A 20,562-nucleotide genomic window follows, 5' to 3' on the forward strand; every position below is an offset into this window, starting at 1 on the left:
TTTCTGGCCACTCCCAAGTGAATGGCGATCAGAGAACTTTCCTCACTTGCGTGAACTTCTCTACATAACTCCATCCTCCAGTTGTATATATATTTAGATATATAACTTTAGCGTTAAAGGTGTACGGACGTGTTTTGTATTTCGCTCCGTGTATTCAAATTTTACAAAAGTAAACAAAAAACAAACCATAATAAGATAAAAACAAAAAACAGTTCACACAAATTGTTAATAATAATATAAACAAATAGTGCACAAAACAAATAGATGAAAAACAAAAAAAAACCGCAAACAATAACAAAACATAATGAGTGCTTCGCAGCCTCACCGGCAAGGCCGAAGCCATTCCTTAAATGCCTACTTCAGTTTGTCGAGCCAACAACCACAACGTCTGGCAAAACAAATGTAACGGCGATGATGAGTCATCGCAGCGATTAGCTGAAATGGAAAGTAAGCAAAGTTCGCAGTCACTTACAGCAACCGCTATGCAGGCCAGATGTGACCAGCAATGTACCAAGAAAAAACGGGTCATCAGTTCAGGCTGGTATTGATTGCTACATTAATGTTAATAAGAAATTGATTCTTATTAAATCAGCGGTCAATACCAAAAATTTCTACCTGGCCATCAAATGGTAAAAAGCTAAAAGTTCTTGATTGCAACAGATTTGCCTTACTGAGCAAAAAGCCTAACGACGATGCAGAGGGTACCACCACAGTCGTGAATGCCAAACCCTCTCCAATCTATTTGCGTAAGTGTAGCTCAAATGTGCTTTTTTCCAAAATAAGCAATGTAACATACACAAAGAATTTTCACATTGTGCCCTCCCAATGAACATTTTTGTTGATTCTCAAATTGAGATGCGTTTGAGAATCAACCTTAATTTCAAATCTCAAACCTTTTTTCTCCAAGTCATTTCAATTTGAAAACAAAGCCATTCTCAAACAAAAAGGCACATTTTTAATATGAAATTTTCCTTTGTTCTCAATTTGAAAATGTCAAAATCTCAAACATTTTCTCAAATATGAAACGAGGGGAATGGAACGAGTTCCAATTACATTAATTGAAGTTGCCACTGATTTAAAAATAAGAACTGGTTGAAATAAAGTTTTGAAATTAATTTTTATTTATATAAAAATTAATAGAGGTATATTGTACGCAGTACATATACATATATACATAAATTTTATTAAACAATAAATAACATGGTAACGTAACAAAAATTCATTTTTTAATTTAAATTAACGAAAATAATGTAGTACATTCTTAAGATAAGGAAACAAACGAAAAAGTTAATTTCAGTGCAAAACTTAGGAATAATCCAATTACAACTTACAAATTTAAATTTAAAATTGTCGCACAATAATATAATAACTAATTAATCTACGATTACCGATGACATATTCTTTTTGTTTTCGTATTCAATTCTTTTTTTTAATCTGTTGCTGGCGTGTTGGAAAAAATTCAGTGTAGTCCGCTCGAATTCCATATCCGTGGCAGCGGTAGGGAATTTTTGATGGTATGCCTCTATAATAGAAAAAAATTAAAAATAAGAATAAAGCAATAAAATAAATATTACGTCTTAATGCTGTCGTCACACTAAGTGCTCTTGCCGGTTTTTTCGTCTTTGTTCCTTTCCAGGAGTATATCTGGGCAACATCGTCCGTAAAAACTTTTCGCCAAGCCATTTTAACAAATTTGTCCGAATTTGATGCTATTATCATTTGCAATTCAGCCACCTATAAAAATATATAGACAAATTATTGATATAATAATATAAATGAGAATTTACCAAATCGTTAAATTTTGTTTCGGAAGATTGAATTTTGTCTTCAAAAGTAGCGAAATCATGCGCTTCTGCAAAAGGTTTTTGTGGCAAAATTTTATTTCTTTTTTTTGTAGCATTATGTGAGGTCGATTTAACTTCTTCCAATACTCTCTTCAGAAGCTTTTGAGTTGTATGATGTTCTGAAATTATCGAAATTATCATATGCAAATGAACAATAACTATATAAGTATTTGTATGTACCTTTTAACAAATCTTCTACCTTCTTATCCAGACTATCCAGTTTGCTACTTAAGTCGTCAAAATCTACGACTTAATTAAAATGTTAGAACCACTTCAAAAAACGATATTGTATTAACTACTTACTTGATTTAGTGGTTTGCTCACATCCAATCGATATAAACGAGCTATTGAAATCCATCTAATTGTGAATAAGAGGAATAAATACATATTGACTACATTCAAAATTACTAAGCAAGATCATTTTTTGTGATATTTCTTCCGCTAAATGCTGATAGACGCAACTTGAAAATTGTAAAGCAGAGCAATATCTCATATAGTAAAGTTTGATGATTTTATTGGTGTAATAAAAAAGTCATTCAAATTAATAACTTCCACGGATGAAATTTTTGATACACCATTCGAAATATCACAATTATAACAAATATTTATAATATTATACCTCCTTTCACTTTTAATCTTCAAAATTGCTGCAAATCACGATAACGTTTTTTTAATTATGAATACTTTTTGACAGATGATTGATTGATTATTGAACGGAATGAAACGGCATGCCACATATTTGAGAAAATGATTTTTATCAAATTGTAAAACGATGGAAACAAATTTGAGAAATAGCCTTTGAGAAACGTTTGAGAAAATGTTGTCTTTCAAATTGAATAAATGATGAATTTCAAATTGAAAATTAATATTTTCTCCAACGTTTGAGAATTTCAATTCCAGTGTTTGTTGGGCTTGAATAAAAGTAACATATGTAGATGAAACAAAAATTCAAACGTACACTGAAAAAAGTTTCATGGATGTTGTAAAATTCTTATCAAATAATAACAAGAATTACTACTCTTGCCAATTGAAGAGCTCTAAAGGTCTATTTGTTGTCATAAAAGGGATAGAGTCTTCGGTAGAATCTAAAAACGTTAAAGAAGCATTGGAAGATTATGGTTTTAGTATTAAATAAGCATTTTTAACAGACATAAAGTCCCACAACCAATGTTTAAAATAGAATTGATGCCAAATTATAACTAAGGAAAAACGAAACACATTCGATTTACAATCTAAAATATCTGCTCCATCGCAGAATATCAGCTGATCAGTAGCAGTGTCTGCGTGGTGTGTGGTGATTTACATCCCACACCCAACTCTCGTAAAAAAAGGATTTAAATTAGAAATGTGGCAACTGTGGAGGAAATCACACTGCAAACTAAACAAAACAATCGAAACTGTCTGTAGGAATTCCAGGACGTCGCAACTAAATGTTAAATGAAAATATTGAAATCCCCGTCCATATTTTAAAACCAATAAATTTTAAAGACAATGCTACACAAAGGAGCTATGCAAACGTGGTGAAAGCCGTGTACAAATGCAATTGCCCTAAAACTAACCAAATAATAGTGTTGAAATTATGATTTTCAACCTTACGCAATGTATGACACAATTTATGTCTACAATGCAAAATATGATTCAAGTAATAATCAAAGCACAGAACGAAATGTTGCAAACTTTTTAGGTAAAAAATGAGCGTATTGAACATTTGTTTATGGAATGATAATGGTGTTAACCAAAATAAATTGGAACTTTCTAGATTTGTGGATGAAAATAATATTAATGTAATGCTATTGTCAGCGTTTAATGAGTTAAGCATCCACCCCCTCCACACGTAAAACTGGCGCATCCTAATGCGACAGCTTAATTCACCACAGCTGATGACACCAACACAACTCACCATACCTACGAGGGCTGTCCGATAAATAACCGACCTCAACGTGAAGCTAGCGGCACATCTGAAAAAAAAGTTTCTATTTCAAATTGTGCATATTTTAATAGCTACTCGCCAAAATTTCAGAAATTTATCTTGCGCAATTATCTGTTGACAGTCGTTTTTGTGAGTATATTTCGGTGATTTCCGCAAAATGGAAAAAATTGAATATCGAGCTGTAATTAAATTTTTATTTTTGAAAGGCAATACGCCTTCACAAATCAAAGATGAGTTGGACTCTATGTATGGTGACTCTGCACCATCGTTTACCACCGTAAAATTTTGGGCAGCTGAATTTAAACGTGGTCGCAGGAGCTTGGAAGATGATGAACGTCCAAAAACTGTAACCACTAACGATAACATCGCTAAAGTTCATCAATTGGTACTAGACGACCGCCGGATCAAAGTTAGGGAAATAGCTGAGATTATGAAGATGTCAAAAGAAACTGTTTGTCACATATTAAACCAAGATTTAGGGCATGAGAAAGCTGTCCGCGCGTTGGGTGCCGCGTTTGCTTACGCTAGACCACAAACGTGCGCGCATGAACATTTCCGGCGCTCTGTTGGCTCAGTTTAGAGGCAATAAGACTGAGTTTTGGCGCCGATTGATAACTGTAGACGAAACTTGGATTCATCATTATACGCCCGAAACAAAATACCAATCTAAACAGTGGATTGAAAAGGGGGAACCAGCCCCAAAAAAACCTAAAGCTGTGTATTCGGCTGGGAAAGTGATGGCGAGTGTTTTTTGGGACAGCCATGGAATTATTTTTATAGACTATCTTGAAAAAGGAAAAACTATAACAGGAGCATACTACGCATCATTATTGGACAAGCTAAAGGAAGAAATTTTGAAAAATCGGCCACATTTGCAAAAAAAGAAAGTGTTGTTCCACCAAGACAACGCACCATCTCACACCTCAACAGTCGCCATGGCGAAAATCCACGAATTGCGGTTCGAACTGCTTGACCATCCACCTTATTCACCGGATCTAGCAACAAGCGACTTTTTTTTGTTGCCTCAACTTAAAACTGCGCTCGGCGGCCAGAGATTTTCGTCAAATGAGGAGGCAATCTCTTTCGTGAACTCGTATTTTGCAGACAAAGACGCCAAGTACTATTTGGAAGTGTTGCAGAGATGGGAGTATCGCTGGGAGAAGTGTGTGGAGTTACAAGGAGACTATGTAGAAAAATAAAAAAAAAAATTTTTGAAAAAGTCGCGTGCATCATGGTTAGGTCGGTTATTTATCGGACAGCCCTCGTATATACTCACTCATCAAAAAGGCTGGACAATGAGAAAGCAGACACAATCGTTCACACTATCGGCATAGCAACTTTCGTTTATACAATTCGATTCGATACTGCGCCGCGTCAGCATTACTTTGGGTTCCTATCGAAAGAGTTCCGCCCGCGCCGATTTGCAGCAGTCCATTGGACATCGATTCGTCTCCTACACTTCGAAACCCACATTCGATCCTACGCAGCGCCTCGTAAATACCTCCTTCGTCAACTCAGCGGACCGGGGTGCAACTTTTATCCACCTCGCTCTGTACATCTACATACCTACGTCGTACATTAATTAGTATCAGTTAATACAAATTTTATGTTAATATTTTTTATAAGAATTTAATAAACATTATATTAAATGATTGTACATTTGAAAGTGAGTGTTTTTATTGAAGAAGCGTTGAAGTTGCTTGGACTTCTGTTTGCAAATTTAGCAGCAATTTATCTATGGTCTTTCGAGCCTTACAGAAAGGCACTATGTGAAATACAAAATAAAATAAATACATAAATATGTATACTAGAGGTGACAATTAGTTACTATTATGAAATAAAACAAAACAAAGTGCAGAGGCGAAAAAAAATAAAATAAAAATAAAAAATACATATATACAGTGAAACCTCCCACAAGCGGACACTGACGGTTCCACAATTTTTGTCCGCTGATGGGGGGGGTCCGCTTGTAGGAGTGGGCGAATACAAATTTTACTAAAATTTATACACATACTACTTTTTAAATAAATTAGATTTCTTGGTAATTTAATTTATATATTTCATTTTTATTGCGAGATGTTTCATAGTTATAATATATTGAACATATTTATTTATGTTTGGACTTTTAAAAATTCCTTTACCGAAGTTTTATAAAACAGTTTTCAAGATGACTTTCCAAGTTTTTGGCGTACTGAAATCCAGTAACGTCGTCACTAACGAATTTTTTAATGCGACGAAGTTGTTTTAGTGCTTCAGTGTATGATTTAATTTGACTCGCATCCTGAGCGCATACTTCATTGAGGTCTTCAGTTTCTCTGTCAGATCATTCTTCAGTAACCGTTTCGTCAATAACAATGTCAATATTATCATCTTCTGTAGTAACAATTTCGTCGATTAACAAAAAGTCATCGGAATGCTGCCCTTGCCCATTTTCATTTAAAAGCTTTATCAAAGCCGATAACGTAGATATGGGAATATCGTCCTCTGCATCGAAGTCAGAAATTTCGTTCAAACTTTTCTGGAAACCAGCTTTAGAAAAACAGTTTTTAATTGTTTCCATCGTTACGTTGTCCCATGCAGTCTTAATAAACTAAATAGCCTCCAAAATGTCAAAGGTTTTTGAAAGTTTGTTCATTGAACTTCCATCTATTCTTCTTAAAATATGTTTGATAATATTGCATCTGTAGTGACATTTGAAATTCTCTATAATTCCCTGATCGAGGGGCTGGCAAATGGATGTTGTATTAGCAGGTAAAAAGATCAACTTTATGTTATTAAGTTTAATATCTCGAGAGTGAGTTGTGGCATTGTCCAAAAATAGTAAAACTCTTCTCATCTGAGAGCCCATTTTTTTATCAAAAGTTAGTAGCCACTCACACATAATTTCACGAGACATCCAAGCTTTGGGATTTGACTTCCATTCAACTGGCAGATTTTTTATATCGCATTTTTTAAACGCGCGTGGGCATGCTGCTTTTCCGATCACCAACGGTATTTCTTTATCTCCAGCCATATTGGCACACAATAGCACTGTTAATCTTTCCTTCGATAACTTACCGCCAACGCATTTTTCGTTCTTCAAGGCAAGAGTCTTATTTGGCAAAGCCCGGAAAAAAAGTCCAGTTTCGAATCCAAACATCCTCAGGATTAACCTCAGCAGATTCCCCACATATGCATTTGAAAGTCACATTATGTCGTTTCCGCCATTTTTCCAACCATCCATTTGATGCCGAAAAAGTTTGAAGTTCTAATTGACCGGCAATTTGTTTTGCTTTTTCCTTTTAAATAGGGCCCGACACTGGTATATTTTGATTTCTGGCTTTGACAAACCACTCAAAACACAAATTGTCCATTTTTGAACCATCACTATTTAAGAAGTTTTTCTTTTTATTTATGTTATCACCACTCAACCATATCCTTTTAATGTCTTCCTTTTTTTCACAATAGTGGCAGCCAGGGATTTTCCAATATCGAATCTTTAAAAGCAAACAAATAAAAGTAAAAAAAAATTGTACTATTATAAAGCACTAACCTTTTTCCGATTGCACGAACAGATAAATTTTCTTTCTCCAACACATTTAAAATTTCCATTTTTTCTTTAATAGAAAGTATTTTCTTTTTTTGTGGCATATTTTCCCGGTTAACACGACTTAAACGTTTTGCAAAGACAAATCAAATGAATCATAATTTTTATTTTTTCATGTTAATAGCTACAAATTGCTACATATAGATCCCGTTACATCTTAACAAGTTACCGCTTGTCCTCACAGTTTAACATATGGTGTGTGTACGAGTATGTACTCATATTACTCGTATATAGATTTCGGCTGTTCGGTTAGTTACTCTACATTTACTTCAATTATTGGTCTTCGTTGTCCTCAAATAAGAGTTTCGCGTCCGCTCATCAGAGGTTTTTACTGTTTTCTTTACACTTTCGTTCAGTAATCCAAGTTTCTTGTCCCTTGTCGAGAGGTCCGCGTCCGCTTTCGAGAGGTAATGAAAATAAAAAGTAGTAAAAAAAGTGTCCGCATCCGGCCACGAGAGGGTCCGGTTGTTAGAGTGGAATTTGTTCTGAAAACGCAAAGTAAAACTTGGTTCCTGAATTTTTTGTCCGGTTAAGAGAGCGGTCCGCTTATTGGAGGTGTCCGCAAGTAGAGGTTTCACTGTATATATATAACAAACAAAAACAGCAATAAAGTGAAAAGAGCGCAGTGTGCTCAAAAAAGTGGAAGAAAGTGAAAAACTCCGGTAGATATACTCGTACAGTATACACAAAAAAAAAGATGTAAAATAAAAAAGTGCAGTGGAACGAAAAAACAAAAACCAAAGCTGCAGTGACAAAGGCATAAACCTAAAAAAACCAAATAATACAAAACTTTACAAAGAAAAAACACATAAACCGAGCGCGAAACTCCCAAAATAAACAAAACAATTTCAACAAACAAAAACGCGCGAAACCTAAGCACAAAACATAAATCGGGCGCGAAAAACTAAAGCACCAATAAAACGAAACAAACGGGCGCGAACATTAAAACAAATATACATACACAACACAAACCAACAGCAGAAAGAGGTAGCCAGCTGGAGCACTGAAAGAGGAACAAAACGCTCCACAGTGAAACACAAAGTGAACTAGTTACCGAACTAGTTACAACCATACCAACTCAAGTTGAGTACAATACAAAAAAAGAGAGTGTGCTTATGACCGCACGACTGAAGTAAAACTTCTTTCTATCTATCTATATGTATATATATGAATGTGTGTGTGCAATATATACATGTATGCACATATACATATATTTATTTCCTACAAATATTTAAATTTATTTTATGTTTTCATTAGTAAATTAATATTTTTGCACAGATCTTTTATTTTTTTGCATTGTTTCATTCGTTATTTTCATTATTGGGTACATCAGAGGAACACATAGAGCGGGACAGGCTGCAAGCGACATCTGTCAGATTCAGATTCAGATGGCGCTTGCAGTCTGTCGCGTTCTATGTGTTCAGCACATCAATCTGTCGAAGCATTGACGCGACGAGACGCGAAAGAAACTAACAAACGATCGCCGATTGTTACCGCTTCCCTTGCCGCTGTAACAGCTTCGCCTTCCAACGTGCGTAAATATGTATTCATATGTATGAACTTGCATAAGGAGCATGCTTGCATGTGTTTATGTCTTCATATTCATATTCATGCATACATATATTTATGTCTCTTCATATTCTTGCGTATGTGAGACAGAGACATAATGTATTTTGTACACATTTTCGGTGTCAAAATGAAACAAAATATAAACAAGCAAAACGAAATTCTTCGTTGGGAGTCTCTTCATATTCTCTTCATCGGCCATATATGCCTTGTCATCATATGCCGTAAATACATATATTTCTGTCTCTTCATATTCTCGGTTAGAATATGTGAGAGAATTGTAAACAATGTTAAAATTGCGAGGCGAATTCCGACCTTACATACAATGTTAACAAATTTTATGTTCTCTTTCTACACTTTTAAGTTCTCTGGTTCTTGCAAATTTGTTTACATGCACACATAATTACATATGTATGTACGTGAATATGCGCGACCGCTTGGTCTTTTAATATGTACATGTGAAAATGTTCAATATTCCTCTTATTCATGTGTACAGTCAATCCCGGTTAAGTAGTACTCCGCTTAAATGAAAGTCATCCCTCTTAACTGCCTATATCTTGCTGCATCTCACGGTTTGTTTTTTGAAATACATTCAAACTATTGTTTTAAGTATGTACGACTCGGTTAAGTATCCGCAGTCGCTTATGTACCATATTATATTTTTATTTTTGACAAACCACAAAAATCTGTATCTTTGATTGTGCCACATAACCGGGATGGACTGTATTTTACGCGGCTTACAAAAATCTGCGTCGATATGTATGCAAGCTCATTTATATATATTCATATATATTTACGCAAGTTTATTGGCGAAGCTGTTAGCGCGGCAAGGGAAGCGGTAACAATAGACAATCGTTCGCTTATTGTTTCGGCACAGCTAGGATTTTCTACCAACAACACAATGCTGTGTCGACAGATTGACTCGTTGACATGGAAGCAAAAAACGCGAGCTTCGCCATTGGTTGTCCGTCTCAACGGAGATTTCGCACGAAGCATTGAGTGTACATACATATGTACTGCATCTAGACAAATTTACAAACATTATCCCTATGGTCTAGCATATTTGTTTACATGCACACATAATTATATATGAGCACATGTGCGACTGCTTGGTCTTTTAACATGATATCGAATCTTTTAATAATTAAAGGAAATACATATATGTATGTACATATACATATTTTTGTATATAGTAAATACATATATGACCTGTCAAACCCATATAAAATGTATATTTAGGTAGTAATACTTGCAAAGATTTTATGGTATAAGTTAACACCAAATTAGTTAGATAATAATAAATTAGCTAACACAGCAATAACACAAGCGAATAAAAACACAATAAAATTAATAAACCAAAATTGCTGACGACACGTCTGCATTAATTCAAAAACAGGAAACGCAAAATAACAATTTGCGGAAATCAACAACAACACCACAGCAGAGTTACAACGTCAGCGAGACAGTGCAATGTGACCATAAATTATTGATAGGTATAGTGTAAGACAGAATTGTTAGTATTAAGCAGTCGAAATTAAGTAGCTGTAAGGAAAAGTTCAATAAATGTTTAAACTTTAAAAAATTTGTTTTTTTTCCACATTTAAGTGGAAGAACGAATAATTGGCGCCCGAGCTAAAGAAGAAAGCTTGTTCGGTTCGCGAAAAGTTAAAAGTGCCGTTAAAAAAAAAAAAAAAAAAAAAAAAAACGCCGCGAAAAAGACAAGGTTAGCCTTTAACTGGTGACAAGTGGTCCTACAGGCCGAGCGGATTAAAGGATAAAAAAGTAACCAACACATTAAGAGCGTGAAAAGGATAGGAAAATCCTTCCTGGACGCTCCAGCGACACCGACAAGGAACAGCAGCAAAAAGCCTACAAAACAAAAACAGTGTGAGGAAGTGTACCCCAGTACAAACACGGAACAGGACAAATACACACTCATCGGTTTCGAGGATCATCATGAAGCTGTGTATAGTGTAAGTAGCATAAGAAATATAATTAGTAATAAGACCAGAGAGGAAAAATTGTGAAAAAAAAAAATTGTTTGTTATTAATAATAAATAAATTATTAAGTGAAGCTATAGTGTAAGTAAATATAAATAAAATACGGCTTGTACAGCCTATAAAATTAAATATTATTAAAGCTGCGATTCACCACCTTCGGGGGGATCCTCCAGCTTATAACAAATAAAAACTCTGCGATTCCCCCGAACCCTCCAGAGATTTATAAATTATAAATTAAATAACAAAAGGCTCGTACAGCCAGTAACTAAATAAAAAAAAACCTATAACAACGCTTAACTCTGCGATTCCCCCGGACCCTCCACAGTAGAAAAGCTACCTTTCCTAGAAGGGTTAATAACGAAAAATTAGGAAATATTAGTTTTAGCGAAAATAAAGTAATAAATAGAATTTTTTTTACATATTTCGTAACCCTCAAATAAGTAAAAGGGAAGAAAAAATGGCAAATCCAAATAACCTCATAAGGCCACCAGTACTACCCTCACCTAATCCAAATCCTGCACAACCCGATTTAGCAAATCAAGTAAGAGAACTACTAGGTCAATTACTACTCACAGATGGACGAAACATAATACAAAGTATAATTAAGAATGACATGATCCCAGCACCCATAGTGGACCAAACGATTGACGAACGTTATAGGAACAATCTTTCAGATATGGACAAAATCCCAGACGTTGTCAGGTCACTTAGAGAATTTAGCGGAAACCCCACTGAATTTAGCAGTTGGAGGAAAAGCGTTGAGCGCATCCTCAAAATCTATGAAAATTTGATAGGCACTCCAAAATATTTTGGAATCTTAAACGTAATTAGGAATAAAATAGTTGGTAAGGCCGACGCGGTACTCGAATCTTACAACACACCGCTGAATTGGACAGCGATCTCTAAATGCTTAACAACGCATTACGCGGATAAAAGAGATTTAAGTACATTGGAATATCAAATGACGTGCATTATCCAAGGACGTCGATCGGTACAAAGCTTCTATTCGCAAGTATACGCACATCTGTCACTAATTCTTAACAAAATCGCCTGTATGGAGATGAGCGAAGAATCAATAGAAATTCTTTCTCGAACCTATAGGGAGAAAGCACTCGATACATTCGTACGAGGACTTTCAGGAGACCTCTCCAAATTGCTTGGTATGAAAGAACCTGCCGACCTGCCAGAAGCTCTGCACCTTTGTATGAAGCTAGAAAACCAAAATTTTAGAACCACACACGCGAACAATTACAATACACCCTACAGAATGGATAGACCACAACTTCCCCCAAAGCCACAACACCAACATTTCCAAAGACAAGTCTATACACAACCCTCTCAACAATATTTTCACCCAGAACTCGCATATATGCCACGCACACAACAAGCGTTTTCGCCAAACGCATACCGCCCACAACAATTCGCGCAACGCACCTATCAACCATTCAATAGCCCACAGTATAACACCTATAACAATCCACAATATAATCCTTACAAAAATCCACCCCCAAGACCTCTAGCGCAAAAACCATTACCAAAACCGGAACCAATGGACATAGACCAAAGTATTAGAACAAACGCAATAAATTATGCCAATAGACCGAACTTCAAATATGCCGGAAAACGACAGGAAGGACCAAGTTCGAATTTTACGAATCCACCCCACAAAATTCAAAGAAATTTCCATATAAACTGCTCTCAGATACAGCCGGAAGGCCCAATTCTGCAAACCCTCTTGAAGAACCAACATACCACCATATTCTTGACCAAGACTCTCTTAACTACAATCAGAACCAACCCGAAATCCTAGACCCAACAGATATACATTTTTTAGAATGAAAACTTCTTCGCTTCCTTACTTCGAATGTAGAACAAAGAGCGGAGAAATTCTTAAAATACTACTAGACACAGGTTCTAACAAGAACTACATACAGCCTCATTTAGCAAGGAAAATAATAGAAAATAATAGCCCATTTCATGCAAACTCGATAGGAGGCAAAATAAAGATCACCCATCACACATATATAAATCTTTTCAAGCTCAAAAATCAATTAAAGTTTTTCCTACTACCCACCCTAACCACATTTCACGGAATATTAGGTAATGACAGCATAAAAGAAATTAACGCAATAATCCATAGTAAGGATAATTTTATGATTATAGCAAACCACACGAAAATTCATCTAAAAGAATACAAAACACAGGACGTAAACGCAATCCAAATTAGGGACACGCATATGAATACTCAAGATAGACAAGAAATGAGGAAACTCATCCATAAACATAGCCATCTTTTCTCCGAACCTAACGAAAGACTGACCTACACCACCAAAGTAGTGGCCGAAATAAGAACAAACTCCGAAACGCCAGTTTACTCGAAATCCTACCCTTACCCGTTTTCCCTCAGGGACGAAATAGATAAACAGATAAATAAATTATTGGAAGACGGCATAATAAGACCATCCAGATCGCCCTACAACTCTCCGATATGGGTAGTCCCCAAGAAAGAGGACGCATCGGGAGAGAAAAAGTATAGAATGGTCATGGATTATAGAAAACTGAATAGTGTCACCGTGTCAGATAGGTATCCAATACCGGAAATAAACGAGGTACTTTCTCAACTAGGAGACAACAAAATATTTTCTGTAATAGATCTGAAGAGTGGCTTCCACCAGATTCCTCTTAAGGAATCCGATGTTGAGAAGACAGCTTTTTCCGTGAACAACGGAAAATATGAATTCACGCGACTACCTTTTGGGCTTAAAAACGCCCCTGGTATATTCCAACGAGCGCTTGATGACATCCTAAGAGACCATATAGGGAAAACATGCTACGTCTACATAGATGACATAGTCATATTCAGCAAAGATAAAGAATCCCACCAAAAACACATTGATACAATTTTTGACACCCTAAATAAAGCTAATATGAAAGTTCAGATTGATAAATGTGAATTTTTTAAAACCAAAGTGGAATTTTTAGGCTTTATTATTTCATCAGACGGCATCTCAACCAATCCCGCCAAGGTTCAATCAATAGTCAATTTCCAATACCCCAAAAACCTTAAAGATTTGAGGTCATTCCTCGGCCTTTCAGGTTACTATAGACGCTTCATAAGAAGTTATGCTTCACTTGCAAAACCATTAACAACCCTACTCCGCGGCGAAGAAGGTCGCATCTCGAAAAATATGTCAAAAAAAGTCCCCATTACACTTAATAGCGAAGCAAAAGAAGCATTTGAAAAAATTAAATCTGCACTCACTTCCGAAGATGTGATTCTTCAATATCCAGACTATAAAAAGGAATTCTCTCTTACCACCGACGCTTCCAAACATGCAATAGGAGCAGTCCTAGAGCAAAATGGAAGACCAATCACTTTCATTTCGCGAACTTTAAGCAAAACAGAGGAAAACTATGCAACTAACGAAAGGGAAATGCTTGCCATTATCTGGGCACTCAATTCCCTCAGAAATTATTTGTATGGTACTGCCAAAATAACCATTTATACGGACCACCAACCCCTTACGTACGCACTCAGTAACAAAAACACCAATTCCAAATTGAAAAGATGGAAGGCAATTTTAGAAGAATATCATTATGAAATAAAATACAAACCAGGTAAAGCAAACGTTGTTGCAGACGCACTCTCCAGACCATTTGAAATAAATTCGTTATCAGTTGCCACTAATTCAGACGAAAGCTCTTCGCATAATTTAATTCCGACCATTAATTGCCCAATAAATGTATTTAAAAATCAAATTTGGATCTTAACAGACCAAATCGATAGCTATCAATTCAAAATACCCTTCCCTACGTACCATAGGCACATTTTGACTAAACCTAATTATTCAATAGACGACTTGACAGCAATACTAAAGCGCTACCTCAACCCTTCAGTTATTAATGGAATATTCACAACCGAAAAAATAATGGGGCAGATTCAACAAATCTATCCCCTACACTTCAAGAACTACAAAGCTAGGTACACACAAACGCAAGTTAAAGATCTCATTACAAACGAGCAACAAGAGAATGAAATACTACGAACACATAAAAGAGCTCATCGAAACCCAGTAGAAAATAAACAGCAATTAATAGAAAAATTTTATTTATAGACATCTATATTACCGGAAAACAACTAATACTGACTGCCATAGATAAGTACTCAAAATACGCACAAGCGAAAATATTAAAATCAAGAGCTACAGAAGACATTAGAGAACCACTTAGACAGATCATTTTCAATTTTGGAGTTCCACAAAATATAATAATAGACAATGAAAAATCATTAAATTCCAACTCAATAACTTTTATGTTAGAAGACCAACTCAGAATAAAAATACATAGGATACCTCCACATACTAGTACAGCTAACGGTCAGGTTGAACGATTCCATTCAACCCTATCAGAAATTTTAAGGTGTTTAAAATCGGAAAAGACAGAAAGATCTTTTGAAGAACTGCTGGACAGGGCAGTATATGAGTACAATTATTCAATTCACACAACTACAGGACAAAAACCGATTGAATCATTTTTTGGACGAAGAATATTCACTAATCCCGACCAGTACGAAGAGGCAAGACAGAATAACATACAAAGAATAAAACAAAAACAAGAGAAAGACCTAATATTTCACAATAAAAACAGAAGCCCATTTAAAGAATATAAAATTGGACAGACAATCTATGTTAGAATCAATAAACGTTACGGAAATAAGTTAACTTCACGGTACAAAGAAGAAATAGTAAAAGAAAATAAGAATTCTACAGTTTTAACACAAACCGGCAAGGTAGTCCACAAAAGCCTTATAAAAAGTAATTAAAAAAAAAAAAAAAAAAAAAAATATTTTTTTCTTTTATAAGGATAAAAAGAGGGCATAGCACGCTTATTATTACACTTTTGACAGAAATACATATCATTCTTTATTTTAATTTTTCAGATTTTTCGTACATTTGGTGTACGCTGATTTTAAAATAATAGACTATACAAATTCACAATTAGCAACATTTGATACAGGATTGACAAGAATACAAACAGGAACCTACCGAATAATACATAAAGTAGACCTAGACGCATTTCAAATGACACTCGACGAAATGGACAACACTATTAAAACCAAGATAACATCAGAAAATCCCTTTCTACCCATCTTGATAAATGAATTAACCCTTACCCAAACTTACCTAAATAGATTACGACCCAAAAGATTTAAAAAATCCATAGATACAATAGGAAAAGTCTGGAAATGGATCGCGGGAAATCCCGATCATGACGACTTAATAATTTTAGATAATCAAATAAATAATATAATAAACAATAATAATAATCAAGTAGTAATAAATAAAATAATTTTTGATAGGATAAATAATATTACGAGAGTATCAAATAAGATTTTAAAAACAGTACAATCTAATGAAGATGTACAACGCAATTTTGCTATAGAACTAAAATATAAATTAAAGATTGTAAAAGAAGAAATTATTAATATTGATTATGCGATTCATTGGGCCAAAGCCGGAATCGTCAATTCGTATATTTTATCAAATGAAGAACTAGCATTAGCAAAATCCATTTTTATAAAAAATAACTTCACATTAAATAATGTAGAAGAATCGCTAGAATTTGCGAATATAAAAGTAGCCTCAAATGAAACAATGTTATTTTATATGATAGGAATACCATTAATAAACGAAGAAATTTGCGATTCAATTGTAATCAAACCCATAAAGAAAAATAGATATATTAATAAAATTCCCTATGAGGATATCGTAACATGTAGTAAACATAAGGTATTTGGAATAAAAACAAAATGTAATGAAAATAATCATATAAGAATTTGTAACTATAAGAATATGATAGATATTAGTAACACTACTTGTGTCCCGCAATTACTCAGAAGCGAACCAGCAGAATGCACTCAAATAAATAACCAGCACATCCCATCGATAGAAAACATCTTCCCTGGCATCATATTATTAAACCAGTATAATGGCACAATTCAAATTGATAATCAGAAAATAAATCTTGTGGGATCATACGCCGTTCAATATCGCAATTCCACAGTTTTAATCGACAACCAAAAACACTCCTTTAACGAAATACTAACTAGCAAACCATTACCCGCAATCCTACAGTCAAATATCCCTTCGAACAAAGAGGAAGAAATTCTCAGCCTTGAGATGATGAAGGAACTCCACATAAATAACACCAATCATTTACAAACACTGCAGACAACCCACACAGCAGCTCTAATAACAAATTTTTCATTAGTAGTTATTTGCCTGATCAGTCTAGCAACAATAGGCACTGCACCAATCATAAGGAAGAATTGCAAGACAAAACTAATAGAACCATCGAGCTACAATGTAAACGTGAATGTGGCCAATAACAAAGAAGACACATCGGAAACTCCCACGTCACAAGTGCCAATAACCCTAATAGTTTGAACGAACGAGGACGCTCGAATTTAAGGGCGGAGGAGTTAACACCAAATTAGTTAGATAATAATAAATTAGCTAACACAGCAATAACACAAGCGAATAAAAACACAATAAAATTAATAAACCAAAATTGCTGATTCAAAAACAGGAAACGCAAAATAACAATTTGCGGAAATCAACAACAACACCACAGCAGAGTTACAACGTCAGCGCAGCCGAATTTTATACGGTCACATTGAAGTGCAATGTGACCATAAATTATTGATAGGTATAGTGTAAGACAGAATTGTTAGTATTAAGCAGTCGAAATTAAGTAGCTGTAAGGAAAAGTTCAATAAATGTTTAAACTTTAAAAAATTTGTTTTTTTTCCACATTTAAGTGGAAGAACGAATAATTTATACAAATACATAGGTCAAAATCAAAATACACACTTTTGTGTTTTCATAAGAAATATACATACATATGTATGTATACCGATCTATAAATTATAAGCAGAGTCGTTTGAGCATAGTAAATAAGCGAATCTGTACGCATACATTACTTTACATTGGAATTCGCATTATTTTTCTCATTTAACAGTGAAAATGCTCAATTCTGCTATATTCGTGGTGAAACACGCTTATAATTTGTCTGTGGTGAAACTGGACCATCTCGACCGAGTTAGCCAAAAATATTTTTACGATCTCCGCGCCGTGAACCTTCTCTATATTAAACGTTCTCTGTCTATATTACACGTTCTCTGCGTTCACCTCGCCTGATTACACTTAGGCGAATCACACTAAGGCGAATCACACTTAGGCGAATCACACTTTTCACCAGTTTACTCCCCAAGCCAAGCGCGCCTAAAGAAGTTTTACTTCAATAATTTATTGAAAGATATCCAATTAGTAAATTATAAACATACAAATAGCTTTCCATATAATAATTTGCAAAATAATAATAACTATTCAAGCAGCAAAAATAATTCCCATAACATTCGAAATAGACGTAATTATTCAAATGGTGTGAATGTTCAGCGGTATCAAAATTCTAACAACTTGCCTGATTTGGGTAGCCAATATAATAACTTTCATAATCCCAGAGCAAATTATTCGAATTTTCAGAGCCAAAATAATACTTACCCTAATAGTTTCAGTACAAATTTCGGAAATTTCCATAAACAAACTTTTAATCCATACCCACAAAGTAATAATTATAATTTCCGCAATACTAGTCACTTCCAACCAAATCCTCAGCAGTCTAACAATAACAGCCGAAATAATAATTTGGAGTCAATGGAAATAGATGCTATAAATTATACAGAAAATTTTCCTGTTCAGCCTCGAAATTATCATTACCCATAATTACACTAACCATAAATAATATTAAAACAAGGTGCATAATCGATAGTGGCGCTGCTACAACCTTAGGGGACTACACATTCTTTTCAAAACTAGGAAAATCAAAAAAATTAATAAAACCAATTTTGTTGCATACCCTAGTTGGTGATAATATAATAAAAGAAGAAGTCATTGTTGATGTGCCAAGTGAATTTAAAGAAAAAAATAGTACTATGTTCGTTAAGTTAGTGAATTTTATCGATAAAAAGTTTGATTGCATAATAGGAATAAATATTTTACGCCCTTTCGGTGCAATAATAGACTTTCAGAATAATAATCTTATAATTAACAATAATATAAATTTAAATAATAATAACTTTAATATATCCTATTAGGACATAAACTATTTAGAAAAGTTTGAGCTGGATAAATTTAAAGAGCTAATACCAACAGCTTTAAATAACGAAGAAAAAAAATTATTAGAATATTTTCTACATAAAAATAAAAAGACATTTTACATTAAAGGGCAAAACTTAACAACAACCACTTGTGTAAAACATAAAATCATAACTAATTCTTATAAAATAATTTATTGCAAAAATTACCGACATCCACAGATTCTAGAGAATGAAATAGAAAAGCAAATAAATGAAATGTTGAAAGAAAATATAATACGCCCTAGTAAATCCCCTTACAATTCCCCATTGTGGAGAGTAAAAAAAAATCAGATAATTCAAATGAAATGAATGGCGATTAGTAATAGATTTTAGGAGATTAAATGAGATTACGGTAGACGACAAATTTCCCATACCGAACATAGAGTCCCTATTTGATAAGTTAGGTAAGGCGCAGTATTTTTCTTCATAGGACTTGGCGAAGGGCTTTCATCAAGTACTAATGGATGATAGCGATATTGAAAAACTGCCTTTTCGACTCCTATGGGGCATTTTAAGTTCATTCGAATGCCATTCGGTCTCAAGAATGCACCTGCCACATTCCAGCGAATGCTGAACTACATTTTGTCGGATTTTATTAATAAAATCTGTATTATTTATATGGACGACATATTAGTATTTTCGACATCTTTAACCGAACATTTAGAAAGCTTACAAAAAATATTTAATAAACTAAATGAATTTAACCTAAAAGTACAAATTGATAAGTGTAAATTTTTATCTAAAGAAACAAGTTTCCTTGGTCATATTATAACAAATGCGGGAATAAAACCAAACCCGAAAAAAATAAGCATTATAAAAAATTTGGAACTACCAAAAACAGTTAAAGATATTAAATCATTTCTGGGCCTAACCGGCTATTACCACAAATTCATTAAAAACTATTCTTTAGTAGCTAATCCTATAATTAAATATTTGAAGAAAAACAGTAAAATTGATGTTAACGACAAATCATACATTGAGTCTTTCGAAAAGTTAAAGAATATTTTAGTAAATCCGCCATTATTGCGCTATCCCGATTTTAGTAAAAAGTTCGTATTAACTACTGATGCTAGTAACGTAGCCATTGGCGCGGTATTAAGCCAAGAAGGAAAACCGATAAGTTATGCCAGTAGGACTCTGAATGGGCACGAACAAAATTACTCAACGTTAGAGAAGGAGCTGTTGGCCATTGTATGGTCAGTTAAATATTATCGTCCATACCTCTACGGTCGAAAGTTCCTAGTCCAAACTGATCACCAGCCCCTGAAATGGCTTTATTCGCTTAAATTCGCGAATCATCAGGTGGAAATTTTTACTAGACGGTTTGTACTTTTATATCGAATACATAAAAGGCAAGGAGAATAACGTGGCGGACTTTTTGAGCAGAGTGCAGCTGACTCAACCGCCTTTAGCTGAAGTTCATAGTGTGGAGGAAAGT

The 20,562-nt window shown here is 34.5% G+C and overlaps 2 protein-coding genes across 10 annotated transcripts in view; both read right to left on the bottom strand.

Moving 5' to 3' along the window:
- Positions 1-20,562, bottom strand: part of LOC105222100 (electroneutral sodium bicarbonate exchanger 1) — a 762,556-nt gene that overhangs the window by 80,939 nt on the left and 661,055 nt on the right. The gene's annotated exons all lie outside the window — the stretch shown is intronic.
- LOC125775320 (uncharacterized) lies at positions 1,156-9,683 on the bottom strand. Of its 2 annotated transcripts, none has more exons than XM_049446202.1 (5): positions 2,148-9,683; positions 2,025-2,087; positions 1,788-1,963; positions 1,575-1,734; positions 1,156-1,522 (listed from the first exon to the last, which is right to left on the bottom strand). In XM_049446202.1, exons 1-5 carry the CDS (start codon positions 2,200-2,202, stop codon positions 1,374-1,376), a joined length of 603 nt encoding a protein of 200 aa, XP_049302159.1. In that variant the 5' UTR covers positions 2,203-9,683; the 3' UTR covers positions 1,156-1,373. The 2 variants fall into 2 exon arrangements, with proteins under 2 accessions (XP_049302159.1, XP_049302158.1); XM_049446201.1 differs by having other exon boundaries at positions 2,025-2,093.

The sequence above is a fragment of the Bactrocera dorsalis genome, chromosome 1, assembly GCF_023373825.1.
Source record: "Bactrocera dorsalis isolate Fly_Bdor chromosome 1, ASM2337382v1, whole genome shotgun sequence".
Classification (NCBI taxonomy): domain Eukaryota; kingdom Metazoa; phylum Arthropoda; class Insecta; order Diptera; family Tephritidae; genus Bactrocera; species Bactrocera dorsalis.

Bases quoted from the DNA above. Each gene is read 5' to 3' on its own strand.
- LOC125775320 (XM_049446201.1), bottom strand. From the start codon at position 2,202: ATGGATTTCAATAGCTCGTTTATATCGATTGGATGTGAGCAAACCACT. The intron at 1,735-1,787 runs GTAAATTCTCAT...ATATTTTTATAG, and splicing joins AAACAAAATTTAACGATTTG to GTGGCTGAATTGCAAATGAT. The intron at 1,523-1,574 runs GTAATATTTATT...TTTCTATTATAG, and splicing joins TGTGACGACAGCATTAAGAC to AGGCATACCATCAAAAATTC.